We start from the raw sequence: 16,291 nt of genomic DNA on the forward strand, positions 1-16,291 counted from the left end.
CCAATGAATATTCAGGGTTGGTTTTCTTTAGGATTGACTAATTTGATCTTGCAGTCCAAGGGACTCTCAAGAGTCTTCTCCAGCACCACAATTGGAAGTCATCAATTTCTTTAGCGCTCAGTCTTCTTTATGGTCCAGCTTTCACATCTGTATATCACTACTGGAAAACCATAGCTGATGTTACTTTAGGTCAATGGATTGTGGTAGGGCTGAGAGGTTTTTTTTGGAATTTTTTTTTTTTTTTTAATTGCAGGAATCCTGATGGTATGGAGAGTTCTGTGTCTCTGGCCACAGCTGTTGACCTTAAGCCTGGGCATCAGTCACCAACCAATTATTCTATTTACAAGTCTGTTTTAACAGTTTGCCTTCACAACCCTCTACAAGTTACTTCCCTTGATTTCTTTTCAACCAATAGTCTTCAAGCTGCTTCCAGTTTGCTTACTTATCCCTTGCAGTTGGTTGTGGAAATGGGGAGATTGAAGAAAGAAAAAAGAGCTTTAGAAATATTTTGTATTGTATGAGGTTTCTTTCCTTCATAATTCTAGTCAAAAGAAAAAAGACCATATGGATTATAGGTGGTTTTACTAATACAGGTGTTTTTTGTAGAGTTGGACTTAGGAAAACATGCTCTATATCAGTATGTATTCATCCAGGGGAAGATGATTGTGGTAATGTTGAATTTTACTTTGGATTAGGTTTTTTAATTTTCAAGTGGAAATTACGTCTACTAAAATTGTCCTTAAAAATTCTTGTCAGAGATGAAAAGGGGCAAGGAAATAAGGACAGAGTCCAAAGTTGGCTTGGCCTTGGGGGATTGACTAAAAAGACTGAATTTCTCTTCATGGGGAGTGTTTACAGGGACATGAAAGTTATCTAAGTTTTGATTTGCTGACATGGCACCCCTGGTAGCAGCAGCTCCATCTTGAGTCTAGAAATTTATTTCAACTTGCCGTTTCATAATTTTTAAATCTCTGGGAGTAAATGGGGGAATAAATGGAGAATTAAATGTTCCTGTTTGCTTGCAGAGGTTTATTCTGTTCTGGTTTTCATGTTAAACTTTTATAGCTTTAATCCATGTTAATCAGTTTGTTTGTTGTAAGGATTAAATGAAATAATTGATGTGAAAGCTTCTGACAGGGCCTGGCAAATAGTAGATGTTTAACAAACATTTGCAGGATTTGAATTTAAATGTCACAGGTGGTATAATGACTTATCGATCCATTAGATTCTTCTTGTGTTTGGGCATTTTGTACAAAATTAGATTTCTCATAGCTCAAATAGGAGACAGCAATTATTCTTTCTTTCCTGGGTGTTCTTAGGATGAATTGAGTGATGTTATCGATATTAAGGATCCAGATTTCACCTCTGCTGCTGAACGAAGGCAGAAACGCCTGGCTGCTGAGATGGCCAAGTTTGATCCTGATCATTATCTGTAAGTATTGAGTTTTTTTTTAAGGTTTAAATAATTTACTTGAGATTGAGTATTTAAAAAAATTTTGAGTGCCTTTTTGACTGGGTTGGGCATGTGCTTTTTGGACTCCAGAAATGAGTGATAGCTCACAACCTTAATTGACCTTTAAATTTACCTACAGCTGTTATACCTCCATGATCTTTGTAAGGTGCTCTGTTTCATTACCTCATTCCAGCACACCACAGAAATCTTTTAATGTTCTTCTTTGAGATTTTTGCTCTCCAGGCTTAAAAATAGAACACTGCATTCCTGAGAATACATACCATTCTTTTCAGAAGACTCTGTTGTGATTAATGGTATATATGAATAAAAACACATTTCAGTTTCTTTAAGAATTTGAATCTACGTGTACTGCATTTCTTGGCTGATCTAGCCAAGAACATTTTTATCCACTAGCACCTGTAATCGAGGATCCATTTCAAATGAACAAATAACTGTTTATTGGGGTAGGATATAAATACAGTCTGATTTTAAGTTTTGCTTTATTTCCCACCTGCATCAGTTGTGTCTTGAGCTATCATGTGTCTCTGTCGGGCTTACATTTGTTGAAGGAACAAAACTAAGGGGTAGGTAAATAATCACTTACCTGGGAAAGACTGTGATGTGTCTCATTGATTACGAATAGTGGCACTTCTTGCAAGGAAGTGATTGTCCCCAGGCCTTTGTGAGTACTTGACAGCTTTTGTAGGATGTCAGTTGTGTTTTGATGTAGACCTCAGTTAATATTCTTCCCATACTCTGGGCCGGCAGGTTCTAAACTGTTGCATATGCAGCTATCATCATCATATTCCCTTGTATAGTGCTCTCAGCTTATCAAGTTCTCTTGTGTGATTATTTCAGTTTTCACAGCAGTGAGGAAGGGGGGTTAAGGGACTCACCGAAGGTCACACCACTGCTAAGTGACTCATCTGGGACTTGAAAAGAGTCTTTCCATTTGTCATTTTGTATTTCCTTTTCATGTACACTTTCAGTTTAACTGCTGTTGCTCTTGTGATTAACATTCTATCTCCTGTGACTCAGTGGGAGACTAATTGGAATGGCAGAAATATATCTTGTGATGTGCAAATGGGTTGAGTGATACGTGATGATGAATGGTGGAACTCTTCGACATCCTCAGGGAAGCTGTGTAAGAGCAGGGTGGGTTGTATTTTGGAGGACATCTGAGAGATTCAACTCCATTTACATTGCCATTTCTAATTACCTTTATCTCTCCAATAGTGATTTTAAATGTCCACTGAAGAATAATTTGAAGAAACCCATTTAAAATCATACTGAATATTTAAATCGGAAATTTCATTGTCAGCAAATTTCCTGGGCAAGCATGAAAACAGATTGAGCTTTACAAGACAGAAATTTCTAGTGGGAGGGAGCTTAATTAGCTGAACTGCCTATCTCTTTTCTTCTAAAACTTGAAGAATAGTGATATGGCCTGAGAGAATTAGGAAATTGAAATGTATAGTTAGCAGTGTGATATTAGAAGCAGCCCTTATTTTTCTCTACCTTCTGTGTCTTTATCCAGAAGCACATTTTCTTTAATAGAATGCATGAAATGTTCTTTGCATTACTCCAGGAAGGGTTCTTTTTACATGAGCGGTTTAAATTCAGTCTTGGGCAAGTTGGAGGGTAAGAGTCAGGAGGTAAAGATTCTTTGTGACTTTTCTGCTCAGAATGGTGGTGGTGGTTTAGTCACTAAGTCGTGTCCGACTCTTTGTGATCCCTTGGACTATAGCCGGCCAGGCTACTCTGTCCATGAGATTCTCCAGGCAAGAATACTGGAGTGGGTTGCCATTTCCTTCTCCAGGGGATCTTCCTGACCGAGGACTCAAACCCATGTCTTCTGCATTGCAGGCAGACTCTTTACTGACTGAGCTATAAGGGAAGCTGGTAGAAATAAGACCAGTTATTTGTCATTTTTGTTTTACTCATTGTTTATATTAGCTGACTGATTCACCCAAATGTGTTGAATTAAATGAAGTGCAAGTAAAATTCTTTTAAATTTTCAATTAAAAATCACTGCTTATTTTGTCATTCTTAATGGTTACTACAGTGGAAGAAAAGGTTTATTTTAAATTCTTACCTACCATGAAGACAATACATTGCATGTATTGTATTAGAATTTATATATATGTAATGTGATATGCATGTGTAATACATAGTATATTTTACATTAGCATAATACATGGCGTTTTCAAGTCGTTTGACTTGCCCTCACAAGTCATGATGTCTCTTCATGTTGTTAGGTTTTTCAGTAGCTAAGGAAAACTAATTTAAATTTCACCCTAAGGCAGAACACAGTGAGGTAAATTGACTATATACAAAAATTTATACGTTCCAAAGATGCATGTAAATGACTTCAGGTTATTATTGTTTTAAAAATCCTTTCTTGTAAAATCTGGATGCCAGTGTGATTTTTCCCCCCATAAGTTTTGCAGCCCAGCAGAATGCTGAGCATATAAAGATGATCCATTGTTCTTTTTGATTATCCATTTCTTGCCATTTTAAATTTCATTTGGTATTATTTTTACAGTAAAGTATGTTGAAGGAATTTTGAAACATTCATTAATAGTCCTTCTTTTTTTGCTTATTATAGTTTCCATATTTCTCTAGCTGAGCCTGGTTTTTGTTTTTGTTTTCCTTCCCAGGCAAATTGTTTTTTAATTGTTGGCATATATTTTACTTTAACCAGTTCATAAAGCCTCCCTTATTTCCTTATTGGAGAAAATAAAAGAATTTAGTTAACATTCAAAATAACTACGAGATAAGAAAAGGGACAACAATGATTGTATAGCATTTGAAGTGCCTTTTTTGGGACCAAGAGAAGACCTTCTTTTATTTATTTATTTATTTTTAAAAATTGAGGTGTAGTTGATTTACAATTTTGTATTAGTTTCAAGTATACAACATAGTGATTCACAATTTTTATAGATTATACTTCATTTAAAGTTATGATAAAATGTTGACTCTAGGAGAAGGAAATGGCAACCCTCTCCAGTATTCTTGCCTGGAAAATCCCATGGGTGGAGCAGCCTAACAGGCTATAGTCCATGGGGTTGCAAAGAGTCGGACACAACTGAATAAAAAAAAAAACAAAACAAAAAAATGTTGACTCTATCCCCTGTACTGTACAATATGTCCTTATAGCTTATTTATTTTATATATGATTGTTGATACCTCTTAATCTGGGGAGTCATGTAAAATTGTAATGTTCAGCACTATACATTTGGTAAAGAAGATGGTAGAGTGATCAAGCTCCTGGATTTATTGAGGAGATCTCAAAATGACAAGTAGTAATTAGAAGCCTGAAAAGAAAGGTTCACCTCCTTCCCAGTGTGGTTCTTTATTCAAAATAGCAACCTTAGGAAAAAGCTCTGGAATAAAATGTCACTTATTCATTCTTTCATGTATATACTTGCTTGTTCTACCAATATTTGTTTGAATGACTTCCATACCAGGCAGTGTTGCAGACAGCAAGCAGAGAGTGGGAATACATGGTAGCTGCCCTCATGAGGCTTACACTCCAGTGGGGAAATGAAAAATATTTCTATTGTGATGAATGCTATGAGGAAAAGCCAGGTGAAGGGTTTAGAGAGAGACTAGGCATCTCACTGACTCCTCTATTTCCACATGTTTAAAATTGAGTGCATCATTTTACCTGTAAAATCTTCCTGAATTTTCTGCTTGGTAGGATGCCCTTTATTTGATCCCAGTCACCCAGGTTGAAAACCTGGGATTCACCTTGGACTTTGTTCTGTATTCCACACTTCCACTCAATCCTGAAATTGTACCATTTATCTCTTTCTGCTTTGCTTCACTCCATCTCTTCCTGGCCCTCATCTGTGTCTGGCTTGTTGCAGCTGTCCCCTAACTGCCCAGCTGGCATTTCTCATTCCAGCCTGCTCTTCTGCAGATCCATCAACCATAAAACCATCAGTGTAGTGTCTACTGAGAGTGAAAATCTGCTTAAGGTCTTACTGGGCTCTCCTTTGCCTAAAGCATAAACTCCTAACTCCTTAGCACGTATAGAGACTTTTCTGTGATCTGGATGCTCCCTGCCTCTGTGGTGTCTATTTTGCCACCCCGTGCCCACATTTCATATGATGACAGTGATGCATGTTTGCGTTTCCCCACCTGTACCACACTGCTTCTCAGACAGTTTTTACTCCTAATTTCCCTTTGCCAGCTGTTGTCTCCCCTTTTCCTGCTTTCCCTGAATAACTTTGACTTATCCTGTGAGGCTGGGCTCCATTGGCACCCTTGCTTCCAGCTTGGCATAGAAAGTGCTCATGTGTTATAGCTCATCTTGTTTTCACTGCATTGTTTTGTAACATTCTGTGTTTTTGTCTGTTGTTCCCATTGAACCGTGGTGCCCTGAGGGACAGGGCAAGAGTCTTACTGGTCTTTTCTCTTACGCCACACAGAGAGGGCGCTCAGTGAATGCCCATTGAACTCATGGCATTTTAAAACTTGAAAATAATTTATTCTGGAAAGTAGAGCATCAGTCGACCTAGATATTGGGCATCACAAGGAATGAACCATCGCTGTTTAGATGAGGGACTGTACTAGTGAGATTTTACTCAAAACGTTTTGAATTTTTTGAGGGGTTTGCAGAGATACTGTTTTATAAGAGGATTATCCTCCTGTTATTTTTTCTCCTAGGGGAAAAAACAGCATCTTTTCAGATGGGCTCTTCTTCTTCTTCTACCCTTGACTTAAACGTCCTTGGTGCTTCAGCTTTCAACACCCTTCCCTCTCATGTGGCCACTTCACCCTGGGTGTTCTGTCCTCTTCTTTCGCCTCAGTAACTGTGTGAATGCTCAGGACTTCTGTGTGTCTCTCTTGAGCACAGGTTTGCATATCTGACTGCCTGTGGGACAAGTTTCTGTCTGTCCTACAAGGACACTTCAAATAACACGTCCCAGAGCAGAAGCCGTTCCCTCTCCAGTCGAGTCTGTTAACCTCCTGTGTTCCTGTCTCTGCGGAGGGCGCTGTGGTCCACCTAACTGTCCAGGCCGGAGTCCTGGGCAACAGCCTGATGCTGACAGGAACTGGTACTGAGAATTACTCTTTCAAGATAGTTGCTGTTCAGTTTTGTCCAATATGTGTTTTATTTCCTCACTCATAAAAATGGAATGTTTATATTGATTAATAGCTTGGATTTCAGACTAAGACTTAAATGGGTCCAAATCCTGGCCCCACTTCTCACTGGTTCTTTGACCTTAACCCGGATATCCAACTTTTCCAGCCCTCAGTTTCCACTCGTGTTAAAGGGGGGCATTAATAGCACCCGTTGCCTAATGAAGTGGTGTGGGTATTCAAGGAAATAATGAATGAAAAGCAGTTAGTGCAGTGCTTGCCACATCCAAAGAGCTCAGTAAGTTATCTGTGATCGTTCTAATTTTGAAAAGATTTCAGTATCTCAGTTGAAAATCTTTAAAGTCTATTAACGTGTTTAAAGCATTAAAACTATGAGCTAGAAAATCCAATGTATCAAAACAACCAGTGTCTTGAGGTTCTAGTTACCTGAAATATCAGTGAAATATCCAATTTCCAACTTTCAATATAAGATAGTATCTGTGCTGTGGTGTTATGCTAAGTTGCTTCCGTTGTGTCCGATTCTTTGTGACCCTATGGACTGTAGCCCACCAGGCTCCTCTGTCCATGGGACTCTCCAGGCAAGAATCCTGGAGCGGGTTGCCATGCCCTCCTCCAGGGGATGTTCCCGACCCAGGGATCCAACCAGCATTTCTTCTGTTTCCTGCGTTTGCAGGTGGGTTTTTACCACTAGTGCCACCTGGGAAACTGTAAGACAGCATAGTTTCTGAATAAGTGTCTTCAAAGAGTTTATTTTGAATGTAGCAGTTATTTTTCTAGTTAAAACTGAGAAAGTAAAGTACAGGAAAAGTAGTTTTCTGTTCTCTATGAAAGTTCCTTTTATCTTTTGCAATAGTTTTGACTTAGGGTCTATAAAGATTAGCATAGCTAAATAGATTGCGTCTTGGAAGGAAACATGAGTGCACATTCTAAAAAATGAGATGTGTGTGTGTGTATGTGAGAGAGAGACCTCTGTGATTATGTGATATCCTAAATATTCTCATGTGTTTATTTTTTTGTTGGTGGTGGTGGAGTTAAAATACTATTTACTATAATCTTATCAAAATGTGTAATATTTGCAAACTTTGCACAAGGCCTAGTCTTCATGAGCATTGTGTGTTCAGATTTGCTTCATTCCACGTAACTGTGGTATAGGACATAGGACTTTAGAGGGGACTGGTCTTCTCTGAACTTTCTGTTTAAAAAGATCACAAATGTCAAATATCCCTTTAGTCTGAGGCTTACTTTTCATTTATGATGATTAGTAACCACAGTGAAAGTAATAGCAGTGCTCAGTCTTGCCTTGAAATGTACTTTGAATTAGTCTGTATTTCCAGTACAAATATGACAAATTAAGGTACAATTTTAAACAGTGAAAACCAGCCCAATTCTATGTAACAAGCCTCTTCATATATTTTTTTCCCCCCAGAGCTGACTTTATGGAAGATGAGGCAGTTAAAAAGGTTTTGGAGTATAATCCTTGGTGGACTGATTTATATTCAGAAATGATGGCCTCTTTGGGAAAGAGTCAGGAGGAAGAAAATCTTGCTGCCTTAGGTAAGAAACTCAAAATAAGACTCATTTGTGCACTGCCTTTCTTAAACACACAATTGTAGTTGTCACATGGAGTGAAGATATTATTTTGATTTGCTAATTTTGGAAATAGGAGCTTCACCCGGGACTGGGAAATGCCACACAGTACTTATTTGTCTCAGAAAATTCTTCTGGAATATGTTTTACTTTTGAATCATTGGGGTTCTTTAAAATTTCTTAATTTTTAAAATATTTTTATCAAATTTAGGGACATAAACATACAGGACATGTGTAGTTGTTGAATAATCTGCTTGTGGGATCTGAATGTTCCTCTGTGGTAAGGGCGTTTGAGTATTAATAATGGTGAGAAAAGACCAAGTTTTCCATCCTTTTGTCTGTTGAATAAATTTGATAAGTTCTTCCCAGTTTTTTCACAAGTGGTTTCATGTGGAAGCAGGACTAGTTATCTTCCTTTCTGTACCTAACAGAGAGCAATTTTTACCAAAGAAGGCTGAGCTAGGGGGTTTTATGAGCCACAAGAGACGACTGTGCCATGCTTAACATTAAACCAAATATTATACACAGAGTTGTAGTTTTAGACGGGCATTTTATTAATGGGCTTCCCAAGTGGTGCAGTGGTGAAGAGGCTGTCTGCCAATGCAGGGGACACAAGAGATGATATGGGTCCAATCCCTGGGCTGAGTAGATTCCCTGGAGTAGGAAATGGCAACCCACTCCAGTAGTCTTGCCTGGAGAATGCCATGGACAGAGGAGCCTGGTGGGCTGTGGTCCATGGGGTCACAAAACAGTTGGACGTGGCTGAGCACTCTCTCACACACACACACACACACACACACACACACACACACACACACACACGCATTTAATTAGCACCTTTTCTAAATGGGAGGTTGGTGTGTTAAGTCTGTGAATTAGAATTGTAACAGTTTCACATAGATCAAGAATAGTGGGCTACTGTTTTCTGTTACACTGATTGGGCTTTTAATTATATATTAAAAATATCATGCCTAGACTTGTGTTGCGATGATCACTTTGTAGTATATGCAGATGTTGAATTTTAATGCTGTTCACTTGAAAATTATATAATAAAAATACATGTATTAAAAAATCCATCCTATGCATTATTTGAGAGTGAACAATCTTACTTCCAAAAAAAAAAAAATCAGTGTTTAAATGAAAGGAACACACACACACACACGCACATATGCATGAAATGGAATATAGAATCTCACTCCAAATTCCTTTTCCTGAAAATAATCACTGTTAACAATTTGGGGTATTTTAAACACATATACCCACATGTAAGCATTTGCTTTTTTAAGTTTATACACATAGATTCACATACACTCTCTTCTCACTTTGCTTTCTTTATAGTATATGTTGTACATCTTCCATCAATGCTTACAGTTCTACCTGAAGCTTTTAATATCTGCCTGGTGTTCTGTTGTGATTTTGTGTCATAGCTGGTGACTGTTTGGGTTGTTGACTAATTTTGGACATTCGGGGTGTTTACATGGTTCTGCAGTGATCTTCTTTGTCCACTCATTCTGAAGAAACTGTTGCTTCACAGTATTTTGATCCTCTGCATAGAAATGTAGTAGCTTGCTCTTTGTTCTATTTCTAGAGCCTCGAAAGAGCCTATTATATAATGGGTACTCAACAAATATTTGTAGAGTAAAATAAATATTGCAGTAAATATTTTGGTAGTTAGGTTTCATTAGAATTTAGGTGGTCTCTACCAGATTGAAAAATTGCCACTATAATTTTTTGGAGTTGACTCTCCCGCACAACGGAAACTCATTTATAAATAAGATTCTTGTTACATTGTTTTCAGCAAATCCTTGGTTTTATATTTGATTTATGTTTAAGAATCTTTCAGAGACTTCCCGTATCATGTAGGGGAATTTTCAGGCATGGGATTGCTACCGCCATTTAGATAGTTATATGCCATATAGACCTGCTCAGAAAGTTTGTTCAGACTTAAATCGTCAATGCTTTCTATTGGTTTGAGTCAGTTCCCCAGTTTTGGTGTAGTATCTTACTGCAGCTGTCTGGGAAGGAATTGGTGGTTGTGTAGTTTTCTGTCCACAAGGGTGAGCTAGTTGCCTTAAAAATCGAGATGGTATTTACCTTTAATTTAAAGTTTAACGTGCTCTGCTTTAATCTGTTGTAGTGTATTCTAGGTCCTGTTTTCTGTCTCAGCTGTCCTCTCTGTATAATTTTAACAGAAGGATAAGCCAGTTGGTGCCTCTAACCACTGTCCCTCCGACTGTCTGCGGTGTGTAGTGCAGACCTGTGCTTCAGACTCATTCCCAGTCCCTTAAACTGTTACAGTAGTTTATTCTAAGAATCACTTTTAAAAACAACAAGGGCATGTGATAAAGGTAGAGAAATTTGAATTCTGTGTTGTATAGATGGTACCTCTTGTAAATGTACTAAGTAATGGTTATGCCTATGAAAGTCGCTCAGTCGTGTCTGACTTTTTGCGACCCCATGGATTATACAGTCCATGGAATTCTCCAGGCCAGAATACTGGAGCGGGTAGCCTTTCCCTTCTCCAGGGGATCTTTCCAACCCAGGGATTGAACTGGGGTCTCCTGCACTGCACGTGGATTCTTTACCAACTGAGCTATCAGGGAAGCTTGGTTATGCCTAAGATGTAAGGTAAATAGGGGGTTCAGGGTTTAATGCCCTGCTCCTCCACAGGCTGGCTTTGTGACTTTGCAACTGCTCTGAGTTGCTGTGGGAATCCTGTATCTACCTCACAGAATTGTCATGAGGATTGAACTAGACCATTTACTTAAAATCTTAGTACATTGTTAGTGTTAGAAATTATCAGTACAGAGTAAATCAATGGCAGGAGAGCCAGGAATTGACTGGCTTCCTTTTGAAATGACAATTTTTGTACATTTACATGGCTTTAAGGGCAAGTTCTTTGTTAACATGATTCTTCTTTCAGTTTTTTTTTTCTTTTCAACTTTTTGAGACATCCAGAATTGGAGGCATACATTGAAATGCGTCAAACCAGGCTCAAATAGGGGAGAAAAGAAATAAACCAAAAAATAAACATTGAAGTTCTCAGCTCATTCAAGCAGCATGCTGCTGCTTTAATTTCCCCCTTCCTCCTCTTCCTCTTATCCCTCTTTGCTCCCAGGCCTTCTTCCTGTCTGTTATTGCAGGGGGACATTTCCAGCAGACACAACAGTGCAGGTGAGGGGTGCATCTTGGATTCCTCCTCCTCCTAAAACATTAAGCTGTATTGTCTTGATTTCCAGCTAAGCCTTAGGTGATAAACTTTGTCCCCTATTGTTGCCTCGGTTATGACATTTGTCATATTCATTGTCGCTCTGAGTTACAACACGGAGACTTTCCTTGCTGTCTTCAATTCTGCAATGATCTGGATCTTCCTCCCCAAAGGCTTGTAAATGGAAGTGTTAAATACCGTGCTCCCACTGAGCTCTGGTTTCACGAGATGAACTTACCACATTTCCCATGTTGTGTCTCGGCGGTTAATCTCAGCCCAAGAATCTTGGCACATGATTACTTGTTATGACACCACGTAACACTCATAGTCGGTGAACTTCCTAGCAGGGACATCCTGTTTGGCACCAGTGTTTGTGGAGCTAAACTCTCAGCATCAGCCCTGCAGGCTGCAACACTGTGGGGCTGCCCATTTGGGCCAAGGGTTTGAGCGCAGTACGTTTTCTTCTGATTCCCTTGATCTTTTTCCAGAAAGTGTACAATGGAATAGATTTGCATTTCTTTAACAGGAGCCAGATCATGTATGATCTGTTGACCCAGAGAGGACAAGGATGTTTGGGAAGGGAATTAGGCAACAAAGAAGATTTAAAATTATTAAAAACAGATGATGTTCGAAGTGAAGTGACAAAGTCACTTTCCACTTTGATGGGAACCACTTGGCGGTCTTCAAATGTATTGATGGGAGGTGGTCTTGGGCCATTTGCTTCCATGTTAAGGCACCAGTTTCTTCTCCAAATAGAGCCCGAGATGGGCTTTTGTTTGACTGTAGATTATTTGTTGTTGTGTGCTCAGTTGCTGAGTCTTATTTGACTCTTTGCGACCCCCTGAACTGTAGCCCGGCAGGTTCCTCTGTCCACAGGATTTCTCAGGCAAGACTACTTAAGCGAGTTGCAGTTTCCTCCTCCAGGGGTTCTGCCCGATCCAGGGTTTGAACCTGCATTTCCCGAATCTCCTGCGTTGGCACGCAGATTCTTTACTACTGAGCCACCTGGGAAACCCTGTAGATTGTTTACAGAAGTATAATTAACCAAAATGTTATGAACTGGAGAGCAAAGCTGCTATGTCGTGTAGCTAAAGTCACGCGAATGCTTGACAAATGTTAATTGTGGTGGCAAGCATCCAAATATCATTGGTACCTCGACTGTAGTTATTTGTGGTGCTGCTCTTTGGTTAGAACTGACTGTGTGCAAAGCTCCCCAAGTTTCCCTTTGGGTGATATGATATATAGCTCTAATGTGAAAGGCCTGGGGGAGCTCAGACTTTTGGTTTCTCTACTGACTTGCCGGTTTGTTGTTATTGTTATTTATTATCTCTGGTTTCTTTGCTTGAATTTCAGAATTTAAATACTTCTGTGTATTATTAATGAACTACTTAGTCCAAACTGGAGCTCAAACCACCCAGGAAAAGGTGGTTGTGTTGTAAGGGAAGGTTGCACGAAGCGTTCAGGAATTTGGAAGAGTACATTCAAGTCAGCCTTGTGTGTACAGTCATGGAAATTATCTGTGATGTATGGAAAGACTTATCTGTGGGTCATACAACATCAGAGCTCATAGTTCCCAAGTCAACCTCTGCAAATCATTGAATACATACAGGTGTGATGACTTAGGAGCAAGGAATAAATGTGTGTGTGAATGATTTGGTACGTTGTTCACTGGTCCTGGGCACACTTACCTTGTGATTCAGAATTCCATGGAAGCAGAGGTCTTTCTTAGCCAACTATGGTCTAAAGGGTTTTCTCTAGTGAGATACTGTTGTCCCGATCACCTGACACTTTCCTGTTTGCTAAACTAATGAACGTCTCCAAAACTGTACCTAAGGGAATACCTTCTCAGGGGTTCTTGCTGAGTAACAGGGGTCTTCAAGTACTTTGTCAGACATGTGTTCTTTATGCAGTGAAGACATGTTCGTTTTTACAGTTTCCTCACATCAGACCACTTTAAGTGAACGGAGAGCTTCTCTTTAAATTGAAAAATCCTTGGAGAAGGAAATGGCAACCCACTCCAGTATTCTTGCCTGGAAAAGTCCATGGACAGAGGAGTCTGGCGGGCTGAAGTCCATGGGATTACATGACTGAGCATGTGTACACGAGGGTGGAGGGAAATGGGTTGGTAGCAATAAAGTGGTAGAACTAAAAAAAAAAAAAAAATTGAAAAATCTTCCTATGAGCTCTGTAATGGGACAGTCAGCACCCAGTTGATCTGTCACATGAATTTCTTTCTTAGAAGTCAATCTTTTTTTTTTTAGAAGTCAATCTTTAAAGAGTGCTTCTCCTAACTGTGTTAGGCTCACCTGTATTATTCAATCTTAAAATATACACATTTCTTTTTATTGCTGGCCAGCAAATTAAATACATTCATATAGTTACTTGTTTATGTAAACAATGCTTGTACAAATACATTAAAAAATTTTTTGAACATAGACTTTTTAACATGACTGAAAAAAAATAGTGTATTTTATGTCTTATCCTGTCATTTTTTTTTTTTTTTTTGGGTACTAACGGTATTTTAGTAAGTAAAGGAATATTGCTTCTAGTAATTTGATGTAAGGGTGTTTAAGACTTTTTTTTCCCCAAGAGAACAGACTGCAAAAAACTGCTGGAAGGAAGCCTTATAGCAAAAAGAAGCCATGTTAAACTTAAGGCTCCTAAGAGAGTATAGACATGAAAACTATATGTGAAAAGGGACCATTATGTGGGAGTAATCATATTCTTTTCCTTCTGGATTTTGCCCAGTTGTGATGAGCACAAGGGCAGTCTTTTGTTGAGCAGAGACAGAAAGGCTGAGACTTAACTGGCTATCAAGAGAGTGACTTGGGAATGTTAAAAAGGCGGTTTAATAATTTTTGGTTTCTGAGAAGGTGTCAAGAACACGTGGCTTTTATTAACTCTTCTCCACCAAGAAGAGGCTTCCTGAGTTAAAACTGAGCTCATGCCCTCTCAGCTAGTGGCCAAGTTTCCTGCCTTTTTTTGCCCCTGGATGTGGTCGTAAGACTTAAGTCCTCAATGATAGGAAGTGAGTGAAAGTGCTGTGTGCACTTTCTGGATCAATTCCTTAGAAAAAAGGTGTTTGTCATCCTCTTCTTCTTCCACTTTGCCATTGGTTGGAAAATTTTAAAACCCGAAACAGCATCTTGGACCATAGATGGAAGTCATAGAGTGGAGATGCTGATACTCACCCATTCTGGACCGTTCACTCCGAGTAGCAGTGTGAGAGAGAAACCTCTGTCTTACTGAAGCCACTGTATTTTGGATCTGTCTGTATGTACATTTTATATGCCTATATGTGTGTGTGTGTGCTGAGTTGCTTCCGCCCTTCGCGATTCTATGGACTGTAACCCACCAAGCTTCTCTGACCATGGGATTCTCCAGGTGAGAATACTGGAGTGGGTTACTATGCCTTCCTTCAGGGGATCTTCTGGACCCAGGAATCAGATCCCTGTCTCTTGTGTCTCCTGCATTGGTAGGGGGTTCTTTACCACTAGCGCCACCTGAGAAACCCTTGGTAAGGTGACTGATATATAAAAAGAGACAGTGTCTCTCTCTTCTGTTGATAATTTATTGGGAATGGGAAAAATATTGTATTTGCAGGTGACAAATACCTAAAGTGCTTGGAAGTAGTATTTAGCAAGAAAAGCAGCAGATCTATTTGCTAAAGTTGGGGGTTCAATACAGTAGAAAAGATGGCTTACTGAGCAGACTGTGCTGGCACAATTAACTCCTCATCTGTAATTAGCCAAAATCTGAAAATACAAAAAAGTAACTTTCAGATAGATTATAGACTTAAATTTAAAAGAGGAAACAGTAACTCTTAAAGAAAAGCTGAGAGACTCCATGGACAATTCAGGAGTTGGGGGAACCTTTTTGAAGGCTATAAATTCACAATCTGGTAAAAAAAAAAAATAAAGATAGACATATTGGACTACACACAGACATAAATAATTCAGTGACCTAAGATTCTCTAAACAGAGTCAGTAGAGATGCAGTAGATTTGGAGAGATGACTAGGGTTTGAATCCATAATAGACAAGTTCTTAAATGTTTGACAAGCCATCCAAAAAAAACTGGGCAAAACATATGGGTAATTTATAGGAGAGCAAATCCATAGATTTGCCAAACAAATCTATGAAATAATGTTCAGAGTTTAGCAGTTAGAGAAATATTAACTGAAGTAACAGTTAATATTGTATTGTCACTGTATTAGTTTCCTCTTGTTGCATTCCAAGTTACCACAGATCAGAAACAGAGGTCTAATTTGGCTGTTTCCATGGGTCAGGAGACAGGTATGGAGACCCTGATACCCACCTGTCCTGGACTGTTCACTCCGAGTAGTAGGGTGAGAGAGAAGCTTCTGTCTTACTGAAGCCATTGTATTTTGGGTCTGTCTGTTACAGCAGTTTAGCCTGTCTTGACCTGCATATAATGGACAATTTTGAAACCTGGAAAAAAGGCTTCAAAGTTATTTTGGCATTAATTTGATATTCACTGGCACTGGAAGCTAAATGTTCCTCATGACTGAGCTGAACAACTCTTAAAGTGAATTTGAAAGTGGTCTTCTGATGGGGCACTTAAGGAAAATGAAGAATTAATTTGTAAGGGAAGAGATTGATGACACTGACCTAGAGGTAATAATATATCTAAATGCTTAACGGTAATATCTAGATGCTTAGAAGCTGAGGTGGGGTCCTCTGCTTGGGGTCTTGGAAGGCTGTAGACAAATATGGCCATCTTTTCATTTTCAAAAAATTGGTGTTAGCAGCTGTATTCCTCTTTGAAGCTCAGAGTTCTTTTCTAAGCTCACATGATGGTTGGCAGAACTTGATTCCTGCGACTATAGAACTGAGACCCCCATGTTTCTTGCTGGCTATAAACCGGGGCATCACTCTCAGATATTAGAGGATCCCACAGTTCCCTGCCACG

General features: G+C 39.1%; 1 protein-coding gene across 2 annotated transcripts in view; it reads left to right on the top strand.

The window, feature by feature from the left end:
• SHQ1 (SHQ1, H/ACA ribonucleoprotein assembly factor) overlaps positions 1–16,291 on the top strand; it is a 94,780-nt gene that overhangs the window by 12,956 nt on the left and 65,533 nt on the right. For both annotated transcript variants that reach the window (XM_061128066.1, XM_061128068.1), the window contains exons 5-6: positions 1,320–1,432; positions 7,992–8,119. In XM_061128066.1, coding sequence (XP_060984049.1) covers positions 1,320–1,432; positions 7,992–8,119 — 241 coding nt within the window. The remainder of the gene's footprint in view (positions 1–1,319; positions 1,433–7,991; positions 8,120–16,291) is intronic.

This window comes from Dama dama, chromosome 24 (genome assembly GCF_033118175.1).
Source record: "Dama dama isolate Ldn47 chromosome 24, ASM3311817v1, whole genome shotgun sequence".
In the NCBI taxonomy this organism is placed as follows: domain Eukaryota; kingdom Metazoa; phylum Chordata; class Mammalia; order Artiodactyla; family Cervidae; genus Dama; species Dama dama.